The sequence below is a fragment of the Lissotriton helveticus genome, chromosome 3_1 (assembly GCF_964261635.1).
Source record: "Lissotriton helveticus chromosome 3_1, aLisHel1.1, whole genome shotgun sequence".
NCBI classification, from domain to species: Eukaryota; Metazoa; Chordata; class Amphibia; order Caudata; family Salamandridae; genus Lissotriton; species Lissotriton helveticus.
The window spans coordinates 2,018,547,742-2,018,563,568 of NC_136061.1; the positions used below are offsets into that span (position 1 = coordinate 2,018,547,742).

At 46.3% G+C, this 15,827-nt stretch overlaps 1 protein-coding gene and 1 long non-coding RNA gene across 8 annotated transcripts in view; one reads left to right on the plus strand and one right to left on the minus strand.

Moving 5' to 3' along the window:
• LOC144824073 (uncharacterized) overlaps positions 1-9,471 on the minus strand; it is a 347,831-nt gene extending 338,360 nt beyond the window's left edge. For all 7 annotated transcript variants that reach the window (XR_013608887.1, XR_013608884.1, XR_013608886.1 and 4 more), the window contains exon 1: positions 9,336-9,471. This is a non-coding gene — a long non-coding RNA (uncharacterized LOC144824073). The remainder of the gene's footprint in view (positions 1-9,335) is intronic.
• The window catches only part of RGMA (repulsive guidance molecule BMP co-receptor a), a 113,194-nt gene continuing 106,826 nt past the window's right edge, over positions 9,460-15,827 (plus strand). The window contains exon 1 of the mRNA XM_078683150.1: positions 9,460-9,695. Coding sequence (XP_078539276.1) covers positions 9,682-9,695 — 14 coding nt within the window. The 5' untranslated portion in view covers positions 9,460-9,681. The remainder of the gene's footprint in view (positions 9,696-15,827) is intronic.

The following is a 15,827-nucleotide window of genomic DNA, read 5'->3' on the forward strand; positions in this document are numbered from 1 at the left end:
AATGAACTCTCTGCACTGTAGGGTTTGCAGGCCCAGGTGCTCCTGTGCTAAAACATGCTTCAGCATTTGCTTTTTTACCCTTGATTCAGCATAGCAAGGTGTGTGAAGGAGTTAAATACTCTGAGTGGGGATGTAGTACTTTTTACAACCCTCCTGATTTGCTGCACAGAGGCCCCTGTCCCATCCTAACCCCTTTGTAATTGTGACCTTAAAAGCTTTGCCGTTCAAGCTATTTTAGTATAACTGCGTAAGTGGCATTACATTTGGGAAGGTGATTTATCACAAGAGCTTCTTGTGTTGCACTTCTGCAATATATATGCGGAATGACACCCCGTCTGGTGCTGGCACGTGGCGGCTGGAGGGCCACACTACACCCCGACTGCTACTGTCACATGTACTGCAGCGGCTGAAGGGCAACACTACACCCTGACACCCCCTCAGATGCTGGCACGTGTACTGCAGCGGCTGACGGGCCACACTACACTTCATCAGCCCTTTAATGCAGCAAGCTGTACTGCAGCGGTTGTAAAGGTCATCCCACTATCCATGGCGGCCTCCTGCAGGAATGGCATGTGTACTGACACCTGCATTAATATGGCTGCAATGACCAGACCCTTCTCTACCCCCCTCCCCCCTTATCGGGGCAGCACTTGCCCTGCATTCTGGGTTTTTTGTTGTTGGTTTTTTTCAGATTAGGGGCTGGTATTTGATTGTGACTAAGGCATGCCTCCTTGCTGAGTTTAGTCATAGCTGGAAAGTGGTCCAAAGTCACACACAACGTTTTATGTCACTTTTGATTTTTTGGGGTCAATACAATTTCTCTGCTAGAACATTAATGTCTGGAGAAATAATACCTGCAATTAGCAGAATACAAAGTTATGTTCGGTGTGCACTAGATAGCATTGAACCAGTTGGCAGGTATGAGAATGTGGGATGAAAATACAATCCTAAAATAGGGGTAAACTGTCTTTACCAACAATGGTGCAAGCTGTGTTCAGGGCATCTGCCCCTCGTCTCCTTAGGTGGCTGGAACAGTTATTTAAGACTTGCTGAGTGACCTAGCACCTCTTACCTGGAAGGAATTACATTCTGTAAATATTGGAGGCAAACGGGAAAAAAGTTGTAGAGTGTACAGGCGATTCACATATTTGTGGTGAGCAGTCTGACATGGCCGCCTATAATGTTTCACCATGCCTACCCTGTTCCCTTTATTTCTTTCTTCTACTGTCATTCATTCTTTGATACTCACTCAATCTATCAAGTGGATTTTCCTTGCTCTCGTGGATGAGTTATATCAGTGTTTTGATGGCAGTAGTGTCAGGGCTCTCACGTCATTGGATCTCTTGGCAGCATTGGACAAAATTGAACATGCCGTCTTGGTCAACTTTTTGGCAACTTTGGTGGTAGGGAGAACATTTTTCCATTGGTTTAGTTGTTTTTTGACTAATTACGCAATGAGGTAGTGCTTCTCCCTTTCTTTTCACACTCAATTTACCTTTTCTTTCTGAGGTCCTCATATCGCCTCCTTAAGCACTGCTATATTCAATGCTAGTGTCAGCTGTTTTTCCAGATTTACTATTAACTGATAAATCACTTTTGTCTCTGCTTCATTATATCTGTGGTTGACACCCAGATTTTCTTTCGTATTGATGGGGTGGTTTGACAGTCCCCTGCCCCAGTAAAGTTCCCTGCCAGCCATCCATTCCTGGATGCAGGCAAACTATCTCTAGATCAATGACTGTTAAGCGGCAATGCGAATCTGTAAGGCTCAATCACAAGTTTGGACAACCACCTGGTCCAATATATTAGGTTGACGTCCTCTGGGTATTCAACTGATTAATAGGTTTTTGATGTCAGCACAAGTCCAGGTCATTTCAAAAGTCTTTTGTGTATCAATTTCTCTCAAGAAAATGCTCCCATTGCTAACTTATTCGGAGCGTTGTATTTTGATGGTATTGTTACTAGCCCATTGTTTAGATTTTTGCAACAGTTTTTTTGTCTTGTCCTACCTAGTACCTGATTGTTCAGTCGTGACAGCGTCAAAATGCATCTGCCCAACTTGCTCTCATTATCAATCCTCATCAGCACTTTTCTTCCGAGGTCTAGACAGCTGCGGCCTGTGCAGGTAAGAGCAATGGCTTTTATTTTTTTTATAATTAATACGTTAATAAAAGTTATTGTAATTTATAGTGGCAATAGCTTAAACTTTTGTAAATAACTTTTGTGAAGATTATGTTCAGTGTATTTTATTGTGACCAAAATCCAAGAACAGAAGTGAAATATTAACATCTTTTGGTGACATTTGTAATATAGCTTGAAACATTGAGAGAACATATTTGAACCAGTTGTTGTTGAATGGTTGCACAGATTGATGCTGTGGTGGTACTTGAGTCTTGGTTACCTGGTAGCGCCTTCGTTTGCAGCTCTGCAGCATTACCCAGACCAGGAGTAAACGCCCCAGCAACCAAGCCAGGAGTAAACGCCCCAGCTCATCTGCTCATTTTTGGCAGACTTGTCAGACCGCATGTGATTTATGTGTAAATAATTAAGGGAGAGGTGCTTTGGTGGAGCCCCTTCACTCATTTTTTGGTCCAGTCTACAATTACAATACATAAATACAGATTTCTAAGTATGCTTTCACCAAATTAGCTTGTTGTTTTCACAAGGTTTAAAACACCTGAGCCCTGTAAATGGTTTGAAATAAAGGAGATGAAAGAAGTCAATTTGTTTGTTGTGTTTTGCTCAGCCCATCACTAAATATGTTTTCCATGCGCTCTGCTCCCTTAATTATCACACTGAATGAGTTGCTATTTTCATCATGTGGCTGAACCTGTAATCTGTGTGTAGCAAAGGGGTGCTATGCTGTTGGAAACCTTGCTGAAGCTGATAAGCTGGAGGGTACTTTTAATGCCAATATCGGAGTCTGTAATAGGACGGAATGTATGAAGCTCTGTGGTTATACTGAATAAGCAGCTACCTATGTTATGCCATCTATTAATGTAATAACTGCACTTTCACAATTGCTTTATTAACCTTCCTGCTTTCTCAAATGTGCTTGAAAATGCACGATGATTTTTCTTCTTTTTTTCAAAATTTTCTTGGGGGGGTAATCCCCTCAAACCCCCCTTTTGGGGTTCGGGCTCGCTCGCTACGCTCGCTCGCTACGGTGCTGTATGCAAATCACTTTGCGCCCCACCACTTTAAAATGTCACCCACCGCCCCTGAGCGTGAGATAGCTATGCAATGGGGTTCGCCACTCAAACCGCTCCTGATTAGATGGGTGGCTGCAATGGATGTGTGCATGCTGTCCGAAAAATCAGTTTACAAAACTAGGGGCTGTCCTGGGGTCTGGGATAAGAAGTGGGGTCGATGGAATGCCTACAGCGGCGAACTGTGTACTTCCCCAACGGCTGATCTGGCTATGACCAGGCGGGCCGTTCCTAGGTGAGTGTAGATACGACTGCTGTCGTGCCGTGCGCGCTCTATGGCGAAAGATGCTGACTGCGATCGTTTACATGGATGTTTCCTCTGCTTTGATTGGTTATGTTTGTTTAAAATGGAAATACCATAGACCTATAGATTATCCGATACTAAGCTTTGGCTATTCTTTGCACTCCTTGCTACCACGCCGCCGAACCCCCGGGATGTCGGCTATATGGCTGTGTTATTCTGAGAAGTACCTATATGTACCGCAGCCGGCCCTCGAGGTTGTAGGCTCTATGCTGTGTCAATTTAATATGTGCATTAAAGGTCTTGGGAGAAAAAAAAAAGAAAAAAAAGAAAAGTGCAAAATGATTGTATGTAGATGTTTACAGTGCTTTAAAAAGTTATGTTTTAGTAATGTACTGATTGTACCTTGTGAAAACCTTTATCATAGCTTACGATCAGTGCTTAATTTGAGCAGGTGGTTTCAGGAGCTCGGCATGAGCACTTAATTGTCATCACTGGGACTTATGACAAACTGCCACATGGTGGCACTGCATATCGAATGAAGAGATGAGGACAACAACAGTTGTTTATTCGTTCAATATACAGTAAAAATTACTACTACCTACGGCTACCGCCCGAGCCATTCTGATAGCATTGGGGGCATGGAATAGTCTGATTTGACACACTTGTAAGAGTGTGATGATTAGTAGTTATGTCGGTACTGTCATTATCAGTGCTGACAGTGGCAATAGGTGTCGTAAGCTGCAGCTGCCTCCTGAGGAAGGCCCTGGCACTTATGTTTTCTTAGTATAAATTAAGCACTGGTTACCATTAAAAGGACACATTCTATCAATTAAAGCTTACACTGGAACCCAAGGAAACTTTCGATTTACTGATTAGCCAACTCCACAGACTTACATTTCTTTCAAGTAACAGGCACCTTGGAGAGAAGGCTTTTTTTAAATGTATTTGTTAGCTGCCTCTCTCTTCTCTTACTTCAAAGTAGAACAGATTCTTTGTCCTCTCCCCATCTCCTTCCACCCTGGAGCACCTCAACCGTTCAATGACTGTTGTGTTTTTAAGAAAAACTATGGGAACTGTTTGGAAAAGTGCGTACCTAAAGGACGTGTGCCATTAAGACCCGGGAGCCTGGCTCCGCCTCTGTTGCTGTCCCTGACTCGTTGACCAGAGAGGAGGGATTTCCAGACTCCTTCCGGGGCACGAGTGTTGACGCTTCCGCTCCCGCCGGATGTTGAAGGGAGGGGGGAAGGGTTGAGGGCCTATTTAGGGGTCCCTGGCCCGGGCCCTCTTCCTCTTTCCATCCACACCGGAACAGGAGAAGAGGCGACGCAGATGAACCCACCCACCCCATTGAGGAAGTATATCGAGAGGTGTACAGTGGGGTGTGTTGACAGTAAGGAGAGCCAATAGATTGCTGTGCAACGTCAAGGGGAGTCCTCCTGCATAGTCCCTAGGCCAGCTCTTAGGGGGGAGATGGTAAGCTGACCACAGAGATAATGGGGACACTGGCTGGGTGCAAGGGCGCTCAGTTAGGCAAGCTAGGGCACTGCCTCTGGTTATACCCTACAAGTTCCAGTGAGTAGCCTGGTGTTGGAGGGGTGGGCCCCTGGGGTTGTGGACAAGGAGCAGGTGGCAGGGGCTCACCTCTCAAGGATGCAGGTGGGTTACACCTGCGTGGTTCTCCCTGGGGGACAAGTCGGCAGGCCCTTAGTGCTGAATAGGATAGGTGACCTTCAAGAAACACATGGATTAGCCTGCTGTATACTGATTTAAAATGTTTCTGATATTTGCCTGTATTGTTCTTATGCTGAGATGATTATGCTTGTGAATATTATTATAGAGATTTGTGTTTAAAGTTGAGTCATGTTTTTGATTTTGTATGATTTTAGAATTGGAATATATTGTCATGTTTGATTGTTGATGACTTGAATAAACATGGCTACTTACACACAAAGCTTGCTTGTCAGTCACTGATTCGTGGGGTTGTCAGGGGCGGGGTCAGGAGCAATCTATGATCAAATAATGAAGCTTGACAAGGTCGTTCCCCTGTTCCCCTACCCGCTTGGACCAGTGGCGGTATTCTGCAAAAAACAACAAATCAATCAAACCTGCATGGGTTGAAGTAAAGTTGGGAGACCCTATTAGTTATAGAGACATCTGCTGGCATTTAACCAACAACCTGCAGACAATAGATAAGGAGCTCACAGATGATGAGCGAGAGAACCCTTGGTATATTACACAGATATTGAAAATATGAATACACAGAGTCAGGTAATTACTCCTCATAGCAGCAGTGAATTACCTGGCGATGAAGAGGCACTTACACTGGATTGGAAAAGAGTGCAAAATGAACTCCAAAAAGAGCACCGTCCATTGGGATAACCTACAATCAACCAAACAACCGGAGATACCCAAAAGTGTCAAGAGGGCAATGAAATAGCGTATGCTGTACTGGGTTATGTTACATAACAAACAGCGTCCAGATCGGAACAGAGGAAAACAAAGCTAGAACAGGACTATGACCAGGACAATGCACGAACTGGATTTGAATAAAACAGAGTCAAAACAGAAACAGGAAGAAGACACTGTCTTGACTAGAATAGAACAAAATGGTACACGTGCGGAAATTATACCTGCACAGTGCCGGAAACCCGCCCAGAACCAAAATGAAATAGGACAGAACAGCACTGGAACTGAAAACAAACAAAATGGGGTTTCGATCAGTACTGAATAGTGGCATAACTAGGACAATATAGACATACAACAGGACCAGGCTAATGGTGACACAAATTGAACGGTGTCTTGAGTAGAGTACAACAGAACACTGCATAGCTAGATTTGCAAAATCGCCACAAAAAGCCAGAACTGTAATAGAACTGAACCGCATTAACACCGGAACAAAAGAGAACAATGCAAAAGATAGTATGAAAATAGGCAGAAACAGAACTTAATTGTGCAGCGCCAGCACTAAAAGAAGCCTGAACAGGCACAGAGTTGAAATAAGAGTGAAAGGTGCCAGAGCAAAACCGAATAGTACCATAGCTGAAATATATATAAGCAGTTTCAAAATTAGAGCAGATGTGAACTATGAGAAAATCAAACACAAACTAGATAGCCTGTATTCAAAACAGTGTCAAAATAGAACAGATTCAGTACCAGAACTAATCAGTGCCATAATGAAACCCAATAATGGTAGCATCTGAAAAGAACATAACAGAATGAAGCAGTACTAGAACAGGGCCAAACTGTGCAATTGTTAGAAAAATAACTAAGAGCCTGAGAACTGGGACAGAGCTGAATATCAGAAGAACCGAAATAGAATCAGACAATCGTAGGACTGGGACATGTACAAACAGCGCCACAAGTGAAACAGAAACAAAGAGCAGATTTTGACTGCTATAAATCAGGATGAAAACTATAAAATAACAGTGGCAATAATAAATTTAATCGAACATTTCCAGATGAAAACCTAAACTTAGCAGTACAGCAACCAGAATTTAAAAACTATTAGAGAACACAAACTGAAGTTTGTACAAGACTTTCCCAGTACAAGAATAGTACTGCACATTGGTGTTACGATTTCCACTGCTGGAAATGGAAATTGCGTATTCGGTAAATCCACAACTTATTGGGGAACAGAGAAGGTAAAAGAGGCAAACATATAACAGAGCCTAGAAGGACAGTGTCATGATGGATTGGGTCAGAGACAGTCAACCCATGGTCTGTTGCATGTATACATTATTTTTGTACAAACCCTGCCTTCCAGGGAAAATGACAGTGACAAGTGTTGTCCTGAAGCTGCTCTGTATACCTGTGTTGGTCACATACAGACCACATTGTCATATAGCTCAGAATATTAAGGCATCTTCTGCAGAGAGCTAGAGGTATCCAGATAAACAACACTGAAATGCTCAGGATGCAATTGTGGAAAGAAAGTTCATTTGGTTAATGCCTTACTGGGGAGATATGTTTTTAATCTACTGGTTACAGGTTTGAATTGCCAGAAAATAGCTTAGGGAGTGAATTTACCTACTGGAGTCCACCTCATGTAACCAGTAGAACAGAGATAGGCATACAAGCAAAAAAGCTTAGTTGGTAAACATTTTTATTACAGATATCATTGTGCAATCTGCAACTGAAACATTCAAACCCAGTAAATTAGCACGGTGGGTTATAGGCGTGCTCCAAACATCTGCATGTAACCTGCAATGCATAGGTTTGAATCCTTCCAGGATTTAGCTGCATCTTTCATACTTCTAAGGTTGATAACGTTTGTTTCATTAAGCTCTGTAGCATTAAACGACAATTGTTAAGTGACACAATTCATTACTGTTTGTATTAGCCATATGGCTGTTACTTATGCCATAGGCCTCATACTTTAAATACGCACAGAGCACAGAAAGACTTGAATCTCTTGCCTACAACGAAGAGTGAGAAAATAAAACACTTTATTTTTATCGGTTTATCTTTTTGCAACCTTGTGTTTGAAATGACAAGTTGAGAGTAACTTTGCTTCCAGTAGTGGGCTCCTGAATTTGGGAAAAGGTGTAGGAACATCCTTCTCTGCTAGCTTTACCTTCACCCCGATTGTCCAGAAGGAATATACACAGTGAGTACTTTGGAGCCAAGTGTACTGTTGACAGAGAAAAAGGTGACCAATGTCCCCAGCTTACTACAAACTGAGCAGCATATAACCTGAAAGCACGCGCCACTGTGGTGACTGCTGCTATGTCTCCTGCTGTAGACACACTGCACCAGGACACTGTGGAGATGATTCACCATAGCTGGAACCTCAATCCAGCCGGTCCCACCTTCATCCTTGCACTAACAGGACACAACGTACGTTTTGTGTATTCGCATTAACAAAAACCACAGTTTCCCCAAATATTCTAGGATAGAACGCACAATCGTATTCTATGCCATCCTGTTTGCTAGGAATGAATTGTTAAAGTAGCCCTGCTTAAAGAGAAGCGCACAAAAAATACTGCATGCAACAGAATGTATATAGCTCTTCTTCTTTACTAGGAAACATGGACAGAAGGAAAGTTCAAAGAATAACAGAACGTACGCAGGGCTGAAGACTGAAAGGAAGGCAAGAGAACCAGAAAAAATGCACATAGAACAAAGAAAAAACTGGGGAGAGGCGCACTGCACACAAACTGCTTTCTGCCAGAAATTGAACATCAGCCACAGTTCACGACGGACCTGTGCCAAAACTGGAACCGACCCAGAAAAGCTCCTGACCATGATCGCACACTGGCAGGACCGTCTCAGATGCTAACAGTGGCAGCACCAAAACCCCGTGGTAGGGGTAACATTCGATCCAACAGTAACACCCACTATTCAAGCGCCTAAAGATCCCTCCGTTCGTTACATGCGCTACATAAAGGAGCAGTGTTTTGGCAGTAACTGGGAAGAGTCTGCTTCGCTTGTGTTCTGTCTGTATTCTGTTAGCGGCTCGACTCTGGCCCCGGTTCTTCTTACTTGGACACAGAACAGTTGCCACAAGGCACAGAACGGTGCCCCTCTTCTGGCCCAAACCCCATAAAAAACACTCCCAAAATAATGACCAGGACATTATCTTCAGATTATGTGTTTAAGCAAAGCTCATTTTGCAATTCACTATGCCTTAAAGTGTTAGTGCGTCATTTCCGCGGTTGTTTCGTCTTGCACTTCGGCACACCTCGTGTGAAATACACCAACAACCTGTACGCTCGTTCGGTTCCTCCACCTCGTCTGTCAGCGTTCAGTGTGAAGAAGCTTTGAATGAAAAAGGGAGGGCGAGGCAAGTATCCCGGTGCTTCTGCTCCCCCTCCCCCCGTTCCTCCGGATCCCTCAGCTGCTGTATTTACCCCTCGCTCTCCCTCCCGCGCGCGTTAACTAACCTTTTCACACCCGCGCGCGGGGCAGAGGGGGGCGGCGGCCGGGGAGGGGAGCGCTGTCTGTCTCCTCAGCTATCTGTCTGCTGGAGCAGAGCCTGGCAAATCACTCTCCTTTCACACCCTGCCTCGCGCCACAGCCAGCGCCGCCGTCTGCCGGAGACATGCAGGGGAGCCGGCGGCGCAGTGCCCGCGCGCCCCGCGTCTGACGTACGTGCGGCGCACACCCAGACCGACCGACGCTCGGCGGATATCCATGGCAGGGGGGTGCAGCCATCCCCGGACGGAACTCTGAGCCCCGAGCCTCGCGCTGAGGTCATCCCTCCCCCACCCCAGAGGGCCGCACAGGCTGATGCAGCCGCCAAGGTAAGCAGGTGGAAGGGGGTGGCGGTCGGCGCTGCCACCGCACTCAGAGCAGGGTGGAAGGGACGTGGGGACTCAGGTGGGCAGTCCCCACACGCACCCACATGTGTGCATGTGGGTGCACACGTCTCCGAGCAGGGCGACCTCCCTGCCCGGGACAAGCAATGTTGCAAGGTTCAGTATCTGAAAAATGATACAGGGAAGGCGAATTCAACAGATGCGCTGGTGGGAATCTGAGACGCAATTTCCCTGCTTCATCTTTTTTTTTAAAGCGGCTTGAGGAGAGTCAGGTCAGGTGTGCGAGTCTCTGCCTCAGCCACTGACATGCAGAGTCCTTTTCGTGCACGCTGGATTTGGTGGGTCAGGCACGAGAAGGTCAATTTCAAAGGTACACTGGCGAGCGCTCGGCGAGTTTCCCGGAAATGAACTTGCTTATGGTGAGACTGCCTCACTCACACCCAGGGAGACACACAGACATCCAGCCGCTCGATACTCAAGTCCCTCAGGTCTTAACTTAAGTGGCCACTTTTTAGGGCAACGTGAGGTACAGTATGTGGGTTTGCTAGGGCCCGAGTGCAGAAATTGACATGCAGGGGTCAGTGTCCCAGAATCCAGTTTTTGAAAGCGCCGGTTTCAAGTCTGAGTCTCGGACCCTAGGAGCGGCAGGTCTAATAGCTTTCCGTCTCTTGCTACAGTAAATGCAGACCAAGGTTGCTTGGGTCAAGTTTCCAGACTTGGTATGTTTAGGACCTGACCTCACGAGGGGTCATGTTCACAGCGGCTGAATTTGGAAAACCGTAATGGGTAGGACCACCTGCCACTTGCTATACAGAGGGACATTTTTCTCTACTTAAGTAATGGTCGCTAACATTGCAGAGGGTCTGGTTTCAAAGGTGTGCTGCGAGCATAAGTAAGTGTGTGTGGTTTCCACACATATGTGCTGATTTATTTCATACAAGGACATGCCCAACTCACACTACACGCAGCCACCTGGTATGTGTAAATCACTCTAATACAGTCCATGGTACCATATGGTCATATGTACAACTGTTTTGATCCAGATGTATGCCAGTGCCAATGCTACATCTGTAATTAAACGAATTAATACAACGTTGGTATATTATCAATCTGCCCCCCTCCCCCCAGAAGTCAGTGCCCCTGGTTTAATATGTTTTAATAGACACCGAGAGCCATATTTGCAGATCATTTTTGCATTCTGGTTTCGCGTGCCAGTCTCATCCAATTCCATGCTGGGTAGCTGGGGAGCTGCGGCGCGTGGAGCAGAGAAAGGGCGAATTTTACAGTGGAATGCTGCGTCGGAGCCTTTAAACTTGTGGGAGAATCGCGCGCCGCTTCACAGTGAGCCCGTTCCCTTGGGATGTGCCTGGTCGCGTTATTATTTTTTACTGCGTGGTTCCGAAGAGCTGTACCTGCACCCTGCACCCGTACAGTCGCCACTAGATTCGGTCACACTGCAACGCAATTAAAATTTATTCAACCTCAGCGCCGACCCGCTTTTCGGTTACAGTTGCTTTCCTTTATTGGCAGTCAATTACATAGCGCTGCATGCCCCGCTGTCGGTTTCTAGTAGTACACATATTAGCTGATTTGTTATGGCCTAATTAAAGTGTAGAGGGTGAAAGGCATAGAGTTAGTCTCCGTTTCCCCTCTCTTTTTTCTACAGCCACATTATATAATGCATGCACATGTGTTTTCAGGGACATATTTCTAAGTAGATACTGCGGCACGTGTGAAGCATAAATGCTGTCACGTTTGAAGGTTATTCTGTTTGGTTGTTATTAGCTCTGTTGCAAGAATAAGTAAATAAAGGGTCTTAGAAATGTTAAAATCACTTACATTCAACGTGTTACTTATTTTTTATCACAATGAAATTGGTGCATAAAATATGCCGCATTTTCTTGCGAACATGGCAATACCAAAAGAAATGCTCTCCAGAGTATGTTTGAATATGATGGCAATGAACTCTTTATCGGCGTTCAGGCGGAATACAAAGAGTGGTCCAAAGAGCGCAGGGTAGGTTCTTTTGGAAGGGGCGAAAAATCGGATGCTAAAAATGGCGCAGTGCATCAGCTGCCGAAGTCTCAAATATATGGAATCCCAGAGACCTTTCCCCATCGCCCTGCATCCACATGTGATTAGTGGGGGCTCAGTTGCTAAATATTCCAATATTTTCCCAGAAGTCTAAATTATTACGGTTTCCGACAAATAACAAATATCTGTCATTTCCTTTTAGCGTCCTCAATTTTTTATTGATTTTCCTCAACATATTATTTTGTATGGGGTATTCTTGAAAGCAAAATGCTATGCACGTGACTATGACATCATGAGTCGTCTCCGGTGTCTGCTCGAGCTATCACCGTCGAATTTATGGAGTGCTGCAGCACCAGACCTGCTTGCACAAGGTCACACCTGTTACAGTCATCAGGGGAAAGGCAGACAAAATCTCACAGACAACGCGAAGAACATGTGTGAATGGAATCCTGTGTGAATGGAATCCTGCCTTACTTCCCATTCAAATGTGTGACATGCACCAGACGAGCACTGCACCCACAAGCCAAAAAAAATAAAAATGCCAAGAGATGGTGTGAAAGGCAAGGCCGTGCCAGATTTTCCCAGGTGTCTGCCACGCATATCAAATATCACTCATCAGGTGTGAGCCCCACGTCTTGGTTCGCGTCTCACTCTGGTCTCAGCCCTAGATAGACGCTTTCTTTTGAAACATTAACATTTGGTGCAATATGACAACATGTGACCACGTTGGGCTGCTGGTCTTGAGCTGTCTGTGGATTTTGTGTTTGATGTATGCCAATTATGGTTACAATCAAATGAAATTGGCGTACTGATTAACAGAAGAAATCAACAACTGGACACGTGTTTCACATATAGCTGTACAAGGGTGGGAAAAGGAATGCCTGATGGGTGAGGTAATCTAGGTAATTTTACCATGCGTTCTTTACTGCGCCTTTTGCCCTTCATTTTTCAAAAAGAAAAAAACGAGTAGCCATGAGGTATACAATACTCATAGTTTATTTAGTATGTGATTCCATGTCTCCCAGGACACCTCCCTTCCAATCCTTGTAAAACTCAGTGCAACCAAATATACAAGGCCAATGGATATAACTCACTCGTCTTCAACTCCCAGCATGCATTCGGCTGAGACAAGACATCAGGTTACTCGAGTGACATGGAATGATAAAGTAGCCATACCTGTTGTGTCGAGCGCTAAGAAGCCCTAGACCGTGGCCGATCGTGTGTTACAAACAGTTGTTAGTACACTGAGGGCCCCGATGGGCTGGTGTCACGAGTTTGGAGAGGCACAGATGAGACGTCCGATTGCTGCCCGAGGCCCCAGGTGGGGTGGGCTGGTGTCACGTACATCCTCGACAAATGAGTTTGGAGAGGCACAGATGAGACTTCTGAATGCTGCCCGAGGCCCCGGGTGGGGTGGAGTGGACTGGGCTGGTGTCACGCATAGCCTCGGCACACTAGTTTGGAGAGGCACAGATGAGACTTCTGAATGCTGCCCGAGGCCCCGGGTTGGGTGGGTCTGGTGTCACGCATAGCCTCGGCACACTAGTTTGGAGAGGCACAACGAGATGTCTGATTGCCGCCCGAGGCCCCGGGTGGGCTGGTGTCACGCACAGCCTCGGCATACGAGTTTGGAGAGGCACAGATGAGACGTCCGATTGCTGCCCGAGGCCCCAGGTGGGGTGGGCTGGTGTCACGCACATCCTCGGGACATGAGTTTCGAGAGGCACAGATGAGACTTCTGAATGCTGCCCGAGGCCCCGGGTGGGGTGGAGTGGACTGGGCTGGTGTCACGCATAGCCTCGGCACACTAGTTTGGAGAGGCACAGATGATACTTCTGAATGCTGCCCGAGGCCCCGGGTTGGGTGGGTCTGGTGTCACGCATAGCCTCGGCACACTAGTTTGGAGAGGCACAACTAGATGTCTGATTGCCGCCCGAGGCCCCGGGTGGGCTGGTGTCACGCACAGCCTCGGCACACGAGTTTGGAGAGGCACAGATGAGACTTTTGAATGCTGCCCGAGGCCCTGGGTGGGCTGGGCTGGTGTCACGCATAGCCTCGGCACACTAGTTTGGAGAGGCACAACGAGATGTCTGATTGCCGCCCGAGGCACCGGTGGGCTGGTATCACGCACAGCCTCGGCACAGTTTGGAGACTCACATTGAGCTTTCTGATTGCCGCCCGAGGCCCCGGGTGGGCTGGTGTCACGCACGGCCTCGGCACACGAGTTTGGAGAGGCACAGATGAGATTTCTGATTGCTGCCCGCTGCAGTAATCGCATCGCAATTGCTCAGACGGAGAACCAATTTTCCCAAATTGAGATTTTAATGGGGGGTCGTGCGGCAGCTAAATCTGACGGCCCCGAGGCGGTTTTCGGTTGCAGTTGATATAAACTGGATAATGCGCCAGAAGATTAGGTAAACCACAGCACCACCTGCAGGACATGAGCTTCGGCTGCGCCAAAGCCGTCTTTTCCTTTCCTTACAGCTTCGAAGAACCGGTCAAAACAGTACAACAAAAATAGAAGCTCTGAAGAATGTTATTCCCTCCTATGTAGCCCCCAGCGCTACCCTTGACAACAGCTGAGAGCTCAGCACCGGGGCTTTAGGGGTCTCGGTAGATAGAAGCTCAAGACAGAAAAATCGTATCGGTTGAAATAGACGGAATTGGGCCGCACTGATAGGAAAGCCCTACACGAAAGGGGAGTCGAGAGGTAGCTCAGAGAACTGGGCGCCAGCCGCAGAAATCTGTGTAAACTGCACATCATAATGTTTAATCATCATAAAGGAGAACAATCATTCAGAATTGTGACTGACTCAGCATTTCCTCCCAACATGTATTGTACAATTGGTGAGAAGAATGAATTTGCTGGTAAGTGTTATATAATATGCTGTTAATGCAACTGGACATGTACACGCATTCACCCCTCCCCCCCAGCGCTTTACCTCCTATAAAGGTGCTGCTGACTGGGGGGGGGGGGGGGGGGGGCTTTGCCGTCGCCCTAAATCATGAACCACAAAACGAGCCAAGATGTCCGTCAGCCTGGCCCTTTCCCCTCCGCGTGTCCTCACCTTCCTGAACACTTGTTTGTTGCAGGATATCACAAATTGCTGGTTAACATCGACATACCTTGACAGTACTGCGGTTCAGCCTAGTCTGTGCCTCAATCCATTTACTTTCCAAAGTTCCTGAGGCCATCTACGCCAATGCTTGATTCATTACAGCTGTAACAGCCTCATCTCGGAGCCACCATGCCTTGTTTCAGCTAGTGAGCAGCGCAACAACTAACAGAAGGGCGGATTTTTATTCCACAACATCACAAAACTGGAAACGACTACACATGGAGAGAATCCTGGGGGTGGCGTGGGGCTGGTGCCGCAGTAGAGTTCAAGAGTTCAGTCTTGATTAACTTTGAACCTGCTTGTAGTCCCCGAAACCCCTTGTGTACCAGGTGCTGGGAAGGGGCCTCTGTATGGAAACACTACCACAAGGAGCCATCACGCTCGCCCTGACAGCACTACCTGCTGTCATATTCACATTTCTACGACGGAAGCAGTGCTTTGTTTATAACTGAGGAAACCAGGGCCTCATATTGAGGATCCAATGTAAAGAAAGCATCCAAAAGATGGAAATTGAAATATTTAACCTTTCTCCTACACTTTTCAACTTCACATTAGTGAGCAGACTGCCGGATCCAAAAACACAGTGTAAATGAACCGAGAACAAGCTCATCTTTTAATTTACTTGATGCAGAACATCATAGGGGGAACAATTCTGTTCTGAAGTACTCTGCATGTGCAGGCTCGCCTGAGTTGAAAAGAGGCGCTCAAAAAAACGCTTTCAATCCTCTGTAAGCAGGTGATTGGAGAATTATCTTCTGTTCTGTTTTTTTGGGGAAAATAGGAGGACCCAGTTCGATGGCGAATGTGCTTGGATCTTCAAATATGTTTTCCGTTTTCACAAGAGTATGATCTTTTTCACAAACCCTTTCCGCCCTAAAAATATCTTTTCGTCACCTCTCACTGACAAGTTGTCGGAAGATCAAGAGCAGGGACAGGCTGTCATAGAGCTGTATTAACTACATAG